At 33.4% G+C, this 10,710-nt stretch overlaps 1 protein-coding gene across 3 annotated transcripts; it reads right to left on the bottom strand.

Annotated features, from left to right (window-relative positions):
* Window positions 1-1,374: 1,374 nt before the first annotated feature.
* Window positions 1,375-10,633, bottom strand: LOC107222033 (AP-1 complex subunit sigma-2). Of its 3 annotated transcripts, none has more exons than XM_046729969.1 (5): window positions 10,092-10,633; window positions 9,809-9,987; window positions 9,472-9,580; window positions 9,023-9,160; window positions 1,375-2,494 (listed from the first exon to the last, which is right to left on the bottom strand). In XM_046729969.1, exons 1-5 carry the CDS (start codon window positions 10,092-10,094, stop codon window positions 2,429-2,431), a joined length of 495 nt encoding a protein of 164 aa, XP_046585925.1. In that variant the 5' UTR covers window positions 10,095-10,633; the 3' UTR covers window positions 1,375-2,428. The 3 variants fall into 3 exon arrangements, with proteins under 3 accessions (XP_046585925.1, XP_015516729.1, XP_015516737.1); XM_015661243.2 differs by having other exon boundaries at window positions 1,375-2,473; window positions 10,092-10,619; XM_015661251.2 differs by lacking the exon at window positions 1,375-2,494 and adding an exon at window positions 3,999-4,247 and having other exon boundaries at window positions 10,092-10,627.
* Window positions 10,634-10,710: the final 77 nt, after the last annotated feature.

The following is a 10,710-nucleotide window of genomic DNA, read 5'->3' as shown; positions in this document are numbered from 1 at the left end:
GAGACGTATTCTCCTCAGTCCCGGCGACGGACACTGCGCCCTACGATGTATAAGCCGTCTTACCGCAGCTTAAACGCAAAGCGCGATAACCACGCCAAGCTCCGTCCGTCGACGTCGAGTTCTCGCTCGCGAATGACCCGACGACTGGTTCCGGAAAACCCGCATGCGCGACGCTAACCGACGCTTACCGGAGCCCGTCGTAGAAACGGACGGGTTGCGCCACCGCGAAGCGCTGACAGGAATCGCGGTAAATTTCCTTTCGGCAGGTGGAAAGGTTCGAGGGTTCAATTTGAGGGTTGTTTCGCTCCCGCCGCCGGAAGGAACGATCCTCGTCCCGAGCTGCGACGCGTCGATCACCAACGGGATCTCTACTCCTTGCACAACTGCAGATCCACTTTCGCAAACTGTTCCCGAGAGGATGTTCAGATATGTGCGGAGTCACAGTTTTCCTTTTTATCATCCGCAGTGTTTCAATATTCTTTGATTAATCGATCCTTTTCCTCTCCAACCCCGCACTGCCTCTTTGCGCAACATATTATACGACAATCTTATCGAGGAATCGAAAACTTCACATTTTGCCACGTTTTGCGTCGTAGATGAAAAACACAACGAATTGTACAGTGAAGGTTATTGACCAAACTGTTTTACAGATAAATTACGTTTCGTACATTCATACATGAATTTTTCTTTGATTTGCATTCCATTTATTCCACACGGCAGAGAAACTGCAATGTTAGTGTTTCTTTTTCTCCTCTGAGACAGTATAATAGAAAGGATATACCGAGTAAACAGGCACCCAGTAATTAGGCCATAACAATTTATTATTATCATTATTATCATCATCATATGTATCGTTATTATTATCATTATTTTTTTAAATTTTTTAATTTTTATAGTTGATTGTGGACGGAGCATAAAAGCACGTTCTATTATAAAGGAATAATACTTGATTTTCATAATGCGTATTGCACGATATTATTAAACTACTAATTATTACATAAATAATACCACGTCGCATATACCTCTATAGTGTATGTATAATTAGATGCAGAGTATATATATCCGAGCTTCAATTTATGGAATACTATGATTGTATAATGTGACAATGAGAATTACAATAAAGAAAAATTAAAGGAACGATATACTCATGGATTGTTAATTGAGCTTAAAATCAAGTATCATGAAGCGCTGGTTCGTCTAAAAACCATGACCTTAAAACAAAAATAAAACATTATACACCGATATGCCGGACGGTAAATAAAAATAGGGAGCTGCTATAATTTACCGCGGTACTAAAAAGCAAAAAAGCCTACGCGAGCTGCAGTCAAAGTAATTTTAAAAACATCCTGGTCCACGTTAGTTAACAATAAGATGTGACATTACTTTATTTTTCTTTTGTTTTTTGTTTTTTTTTTTTCTTTTTTCTTGCAAATGTTTATTTAAGCGCTGCTGTAATAACTGAGCGACCGTAAATCAATTCGTCTTTAATTCCGTCACCATCCGAATAATATATTTTCTACTTGTTGTCAGGCGACAAACGTTTTATAGACGTTGAAATTATTTTAAAGGAATTTTAAATGAATTAAAAACAATAATACATTGATGTAACGAGTTATCTACAACACCTATCGAATCTTACGCACTAAAGTAAAATTCACATACTGTGCGTTAATATTTGGTGAATTTTGCATTACTATTTCACGTATATTGCTCCACATCCGAGACATTATTACCAATAAGTGTTTGATTAATTATTCGACTATCGAATTGTTGGTCTCATATCCCAACAAAATTTTAGCTGAAATGGAAAAATTAAGTCACGAGTGCGCGAATGTAAAAGTTTTAAAACGACACAAACTTAGCTGATTATAAATATCTTGATTGTACATCTTTTGAGATAATAATTTTTTAAACAATCATTTTCACTACATGCGAAATATTGCTCCGGTAAAGAGTTCAATTGTAATTAGACTATAAATGAGTATGAATTGATTGATTAAAACTGTGTAGGATTAAATTCACGCGACTTTAGGCACTAAAAATTTACCACAGACTCAGCCCTGAGCCGGTGACAAGTAATGAAAACTATTTAGGGAAAAGAAAACAAAAAAAAGTGATCTTATTTGTGTTATCTTATCTTACATCGCGTGTAACGATTCTTGAATGAGAAACGTATGTAAAGTGTAAATGTTTGGACAGTAATACGCGATCTACTGACGCACTGAAATCGTGACATTCTCGAGTACAATCATGGAAAAGCTGTATAATCGCACGTGTATAATTCCTATAGCTAATAAAACCGCATTAAATTAAAAAGTAACCAATGTTGAAATAAGAATAAATGGAATGTAGTTTTGAAATGGTGTTAAAATCGACGCACCGTTGGCGTACATGATCCCTTCGTCTTTGCGGGTTACGGAGAGTGAAATTATCCCAGTCCATGATCTTCGAAAAATCCTTGCGGTGTCTCCTCCTGGAACAGAATAATAAAAGGCTGGATGAACATTATGATAAACCCGTGACGTCGTTACGATACTATACGAAATATGAATAGGGATCAATTATTTTGATGCTGCAGATCATGACACAAGCGATCAACTAGTATGGAGTACAAGATATATTAATAAACATACACGTACCTAGTTTGTAACAAGTTATCTTCTCGATGCAGCTTCAAATGATGAACTGAACCCTTTTCATATAATCAGACATAGGTATTTTGTTATCGTACACGCGCAATTTCACCAAGCGTACACAGAAAACATTTTTTAATTTTAATTTTTAAACGTCATTATCGTTCATATATAATGTAACATACAGTGCACCTATCGGATATCTCATTTCTTTCAATCGTTGTTTCATCGTTTCGAACCAGCATACACAATTAAGGATCAAGAATTTACAGATCTACATTCGTACAGTTGTTTTCTTTACAAGCGCAAATACGTGTTGTAAATATGCTGTTGATTTTTATTACATTCTATCGGCATGAACGGTAGTCTCGATATTATTTTCCGCCTTAAATCCGTCGCCTTTACACACAAAAAATAATTCACACTGTTCGATTCGTTGAGTGAAAATTGATAAATTTTCAGTTAGCGACAATTATGAAGAAAATACACAGGGTTAGTCGAACACAGAACCAATTTTTGTTAACATTCTCTTACACAACTTGTTTAAAAACGTTTCATATTTATATATTTAAAGAAGAACTCAGAGAGCGTGCATATATGAACAGTATGTTATATAATAAAGAATGTTAGCATCATTGCTTCGTTATTTGGTTACACAGAGTACATTGTACAAACAAATAAGATATGAGATATACCTTTATTTAGTATATATACTGAAAAGTGTTCTTTTTTTTTCTTGCTCTTGTTTAACATTAAAAATTGACATGGGTATTTATCTAATTTTAGGGTACATCGATATAGTATTTTATAAAACTTTCTCCTCACTGTACACAGCTATCAGTAGTTCCGAATGACAACGTCGATTAGTGGCATTTTCTCTTTCTTTCTTTTTCTCTTTCTTCTGTTCTTATCATTATTATAAAAAAACTTATATCGTACGCCGTTTGTAAATATGGCAATTGCGAAGATTTTATTGTACGAATTAAAAATTAGCCCTCATCTTGTGTCTGAGTTAAAAATGTAAGATTTTTCACGATAGCTTGTGTACGTTTCGATGCTCTGCAACAGTAGCAGAGAAGTTTACAGTTATAAGTGCGTTAATTAATAACGAATCTATACACACGGTATATTGTTCGTTTGAAAAAAAAAAAGAAAAAAAACACTCAGTATACATTATAGATCGATAAAAATACTAAATCTATTTTCACTTGTAACAATTAATACGTGATCCTTTTCACGACAGGTCTTTTATAACTCTTATTTCGATACAATCGCTTCATAATAATAGAAATTGTAATTATTATATTATTATTATTAAGTACATATTATTATTAAAAGAAAAAACAAAAGAAAAAAAAAACAATAAAAGAAAAAAAATATAGCAAATTACAGATGATAAATCGACGTTAGTCGGCAAATGTAACAAGAAATCTCAAGTGTTGTATTATATATCATATAAATCGAGATGAACGATGGCGCATCACGCAGGCGAAGTTTCGGCTGGCTGTTTTGACGGTCGTCACTTCCACTTTTTTTTGGCAACGAAGAACACACAAGAGTAGACTTCGCCTATAAAAGCCCTATTTCCCGCAGAGCACCTTCAACAGCTTCATCCTTCCACAAACAAACAAACACCTAACTAATTTCTATATATGCGCGGTTTGACCATATCCTTAGGTAAGTGTGTTATTTTTTTTTTTTTTTTCTTTCTTTCTTTCTTTTCTTATCCAAGATCTACACACATGGCGATAATCGTTGGACAGAGAAAAATGTCAATATGGAAACAAAGTCGTCGAACTTTCGAAAAAATATAATTTTTAAATAAATCAAGGAACGAGCATGTAGATCAACAACTTGTTTTGGAATTAGTTGAGTGATATACAGTGGTTCAAAGATACTATTCATTGATTTAATTCGGGTTATGCATTAATTTAAAATGCAGAATATATATTGTGGATTATGTATTAAGTATTCGTAATAAGTTGATGAGATACTGCTGTAGGATTTTAACGTTAAAATTGTAGTTCAACTGCAAATATTAATATCCCTAGTGTTCGAAACACCTTTTTGATGCGAATGCCCGAATGTTTATGTACATTGTTTAATAACCATAATAACATTAGTAGTAATAGTAATAAAAATAATAATAATAATAATAATAATAACAATAACAAGAACAAGAACAAGAACAACAATAAAATAGTAACGAATCACAATAACAATAATCATATAAAAATGCAAAAAACAACGGCGAAGCTCAATTTTGTGCGATAGCGGTATATATAAAAGTATGTTACATGTATAATATTCAAATATAAAAGACACTTTAATCATTTACATACAAGGATAATTCTTATAGAATTTTCATATCATTCATCTTTATGTTGCAACGCGGCATATTGTTTCCCAATATACGTCACGCGTAATGTTTATTATTGGAAACCAACAGGCAAATTGTTATTCTTGCGGTTTTTCTTGGTTGTTTCGTATAAGAAATCGTGCAGATGTCTGAATGACGACATATTCTCTGTATTTTGTTACGAAATAAGTAGGACGATATGCGTTTTTTCAAGGAAATCCAAGGTTTGATCGTACTGTTTACGAAACGGGAGTAACGGATGTAAATTTATAATTTACTTTCGAATTATTTACTCAATATATTCATCTAAAATTTCTTATATACGTAATTAAACGTATGTTTTAGATGCATGATTTCTAATAAACAAATTCAATACGCATCCTATATACGTTACTTATCAATACCGTGAGATTGTGTAAATTGTAAATATATCAAAGCATACGCACGATTGGTAAATATTCATTTATTAAAAATTAGAAACAAAGGATTATTACATCGTAAAACATCCCATTAACGTATTGTATATACAGCAGCATTTCTATGGCCAGAAAATCAAAACATTCTAATTAAATTGAAATTCGTAGTTGAATGTGACTTGTTTCACCGTCAAATATACCAGTTTATTTAATATAATTTCGGTTTTTTTTTTTGTTTTTTTTTTTAAACGCTCACACGGATATTATTCTCAAGTCGGTCAGTACAAATGTATTAAATATGTATTACGCATTCCGGCAATGTTATCATTCGTTTTTGTAATTATTTGTTCACTCGTTTTACAACCACTAAAAGTGCATGTGGTAATAGTTAGCGTTTTAAGTAGAAATTTCAGTTGCACTTTAACACGCCAAAATATTTAAGGAAAATAAAAAGTCAAAATATATTGCCGAAGATGATTGTAATAATATGTATTGTGTAACTAGAAAATAGAAGCATGTACGATCAGTTTAATTTCAGTTCAATATTTCTAAGGGCAAATTAAGGGCGTGCATGCCAATATACAAAATCTTATCAACCAAATATTTCACGGCTGATAATTGAATATTACAGCTATAGGATGTGATCTACGCGTTATTGTCAAATTGGTCTAATTTGCGCGGGCACAGACATGCATAAACGTAGACATACATTTCCATTACTAACTGTTTAAGCTACAATGACAAGACGGTGAATTCTTTGGGAGATTCACGTACCGCGAAATGTGGCGAAGGCGACTAACGAGATGTGAGCAAAAAAATATTGATATAATACGGAGAGACGAATTCGATCGACTAGAACTTGGAGCTTGGATGGAATTGATAATTCAAAGATGGCAAATCCAAGGCGCTCAATCTTTGCAAATATATACTTAAAAACAAAAGAATCTCCACAACCTATGGCACTATAATAAACAAGAATAAATAAAATGCGCAATAAGTATTAAGCTCGCAAGTAGTGGCAAGATGAGAATCATAATAACTAGCAACGTATATCTAGAAAAATGTATAAATAAATAATTATAAAACAAATGTGCAATATATTATTAAGGCATTAATGAAAATTATTATGCTAGGAAACGATAAAGTATTGCATCATAAAAATATTTTTTGGAGATATAAAAGATTTTGAAAAAAATAAAAATAACGAAAGTGAAAAACATCTACTCGCGTTACATGCAAAGCAAATATAGAGAATCCAAAACATACAATAATTGTTGTATTGACGTTAAGTAATTTGGACTTTCATTTAATATGATGAAAGTTGACTATTACTCGCCAAAGAGTTAGATAATCATTTGACCGAGGGCAGTGCATTATACGATATACACCATCTACTATCAAACAACATTTTCGCTTGCACCCTTAATACTGTTTCATACCGTGTATACAGTGTGATGTGTTACGTAAGCGAATGCTCGACGCGTTTTTAAAAAGAAGACAGGCCGATTGTACATCATATAGTCATTACTTTTTTTTCAACTTGTGTCAGTACTTAATCATTGTCCGACAATTTGGATTATAAAAAAATTACTGGATAATAATGGCAAACTGCATTTAAACCGTTTCAGGACAACAGTCTCAAGATGCTGTGTACAAGAAATATATATAACACTCAATTTATGTTACTTATGTACGATAAGTAGCTAAAGATAATTTTCTTCGAATGGATATTGCCATTAATTTCGAAGACATTTTCATCGCCTGAACATTTTCTGTTCTAGACCTTCACTTTTTTGCTTATTTCTCCTGTTATGCAGCAGAAATATTTTTTACATGAACATAATTTGTCTGCTTCATTCCATGGGATGATTATTGCTTCATTTTTTTGCCAAAAAGAAAAAAAATTTACGATCATAAATACCTTTGCCTGTCGTTATGACCATGAAAAATACCTTATCATTACGAAAACTTTATATAACTTATAAAAACAGCATATATAAATACAATTTTACCAAACAGAACCGCTATTACGAATGAAAGATGATATTGTTATTGGTTTTCAAGATTCCTTCAATGACTCGTCAACAATCTGATTCATAACAAAGTATTCGAACCTGATTCGAATATGATAAACTTATATTAAAAGTATTTCAAGTGTGAACTGGAACTTCAGTTTTCTCAGTATCTTATCTTTTGTTCACTGCCCTTCTCTCATCGTGAAAAAAGCTATACCTGAATTCGTTATCTAAATTTTTACGCATTTCCTGCATTCATTTATTTACGCATTGTTCTTACTCGATTCGACAAAGACTTCTGTACAAATATTACACTGAAAACCATAGAAATGCCACTTTAAAAATATGAAATATAATATTCAGTACTGTAGACAGCAATGTTTTAGTGCATCAGTAAATAAAAACCCGTTTAAATTAATAGGAGAAAATGTACAAGCTCTCTATACATAAAATACTAAATACAAATTAAATTAGATCAAATATAATGTATCTGTATACATATATATGTTTAGTTTAAACGAGTAATTTTACATTTTGGCATGCCCTCTACGCGCGATAATAAAAACTATATTATATATTTCAATCACAGAGTAACGATTACAGGTATTTAATGGACATGCACGTAAAATATGACGTCACATATTCTTATAAACACATTAAACTATAGCACACTGTAAATGTTATGGCTTCCGGAAAAACTTGTAAATTGTTAACATAATAGTGCAAGAATTGGCTTATCTTCTCCAATCGTAATATACAGTCACGAACCCTATTTGAGATCCGATGTGCTCGATGCACTTTGAATAAATTTTACCCATGCTTGTGCATTACAACTACAATATGACCGTGTTTGACTGAGAGCCAAAAAAAAGATACAAAAAAAGGAATACATTGCATCATTATTGGCACGTCAAGAGAGTTATTAATCCCATAAATATAGATATAATAAGCACGTGTAAAACGTGACATCTTTTGTTATTTCTTTGTTCTAATGGTTTTGTATCGTATATTACAATACGTTCTGATATTATGCTTAAAACTTCACATACGGTACGCATAGATCTGGAAGCTAACAGTTTTGTTTCCTTCTCTTTCTCTCTATTTGATCAATATTTGTTAAGCTCTGTACACAATGTTATTATAATAATAGTCTATACCTCGGACGTGCTGTAAATTCGTATGTTAATAATCTTGCTGTTAGAAACGCAACACACAACTACCATAGGATTAGGCGGATATAATGGATTGTTCTAGGTCAGTTATTACATATCGGCAACACGCAACTTGACTACATAATGCTTCTACACTGCAGAAATAGGAATAAAATATGTTTGTACTATTTTGGTTATGCAATGAATATTAAATTTCAATGAAATTAATACACAAGTAATTGCAGAATTGTTGAAATAAAAATAAAAATTTGTTTAGCTAACCACGGCGAATGTCCATAATCTTTTTTAGCGGTTCATAAATCTGCATTTACATATACTTTCTAGAACAATCCATGAAAATGGATGTGAACATAAGGAAACATTATCTTGCAACAATGGTAATAAATAAGACAGGTCACAACTCAATGGGTACATCCCCGTGACTAACCTCCTGCAGTAGATCCTGGGCAGCGATAGCCTTCAGTACATTCTTTTTGCTCGTCTCCTGTATCTCCCCACCGACCAAAAGCTCGTCCAATATGAAATAGGCCTTTTCGAAATTGAAGATTATGTCCAACTCGCATACCTGCGCATTATCAATAACCATTAATCTCTACCGCTTTGGTTATAAGGTCAATATTTAATGCCTCAGCTTTTGTGCTGGCAGTTTTACACATTTTGTAATTATCGATAGCAGATAGTAAAATATGATTGGTGAATTGATGTATACGTAGTACATTACGCAAAATACAAGTCAGCATAACTGTGCCTTTCTTGAAAGAAAGTCTCTAACCTTTGTAATGTTTGAATATTTCAACTTGCAGCTGTGCTGATCGTTGAGATGTACAACAAACAATAAAACTGATCTAATTTTTGAAGAACATCGATACTACTTACACTGCCAAAGTATTTGTCCAACAGTTCAACGTATCGATGAATAATTTCAAGCGTCAGCAATTCATTATCGTTTTGTTCAATGGCACAGCAAAAATAGAGGCTGGCATATCTGAAACCGAAGAGAGATAAAATTGTACTGAAATGGTGAATGGATTTGAAAACGACAAGTAATTTTATATTATTTACGTTAGTATTCTAATAAAGTTATCTTTATGTTAAATTCCGTGGCTTTTAGTAATAGCGAACGATAATTTTTTTTTTAAAGATTCATCCAATCGCTAGATAAACTGTGAAAAGTGGGAGGCAGAATTAACTACAGTTCCATCGTTCAACGTACCTTTTGTACACAACCTTGACATCCTTCCATTCAAGAAAACTAGACATTTTAGGTTTTCGGGCCAATATCGTTGTGATCAATTCGCGAGTTATCTTCTTTTTCAATTTGTCGGGATGAGCCACGTACCATTTTTGTAGTCGTAGCTTACCCTGACGACTGAATAGTAGCATGAACTGCATCTGAGAGAAAGAAAATATAACCGACAATTAGAATACGAAAATTCAGCGTCATAATTGTTGAGAACAATGGGTGTTAAATACAGAACTTTGCAACGACTACTTACCATATTTTAGAGCGAATCTTTAGTCTCGAGGCCGGAAATTATTCAAGTACGTTAATCCTGGTTAACAAACACCATTTAACGCCACGACTCCGTTTTTATCTTCAATACATTAGCACTATCACTACCACAGACACACCGTACGCACTTTGAAGACTCTCTTCTTATCTTTTTTCACCTGTTCCGTTTTTTTTCGTGCTATCGTACGTATGCATGTACGCTCTCATACGGCGGACCCAAAGACTAAAAACCTCAATTGACGTACACGACCCTGATGAAATTCGTCAATGATCCTACCATTTTCCAGGTAACATCGGACAAAGAGGAGCCAGGTGGACCCAGCCTCGAATTTTTCGTGTCCCCGATATCGTAACGCTTTCTGACACGATATAAGTGTTTTACATATCCCTCGTGTCGTGCATCAGTAGTCTTATCCACTGCCAGTATAAACCAAACATACATAGATCGATTGTCGACATGAGGTCTTAAAACTTATTTCGTGTTAGAGGGCGCTGCTACTTAAGGCGATCCAATCACGCACGCGAGCATTAGGATTCAACAGTGATCACTGATCTCTATTCTAACTGGATGGCTGACTAGTGATTAGCATTCTCGGCAGAGT

Source organism: Neodiprion lecontei, chromosome 1, assembly GCF_021901455.1.
Source record: "Neodiprion lecontei isolate iyNeoLeco1 chromosome 1, iyNeoLeco1.1, whole genome shotgun sequence".
Taxonomy (NCBI): domain Eukaryota; kingdom Metazoa; phylum Arthropoda; class Insecta; order Hymenoptera; family Diprionidae; genus Neodiprion; species Neodiprion lecontei.
Note: the sequence above shows the minus strand (reverse complement) of the source record. Positions and strands in the feature narration are given on the sequence as shown.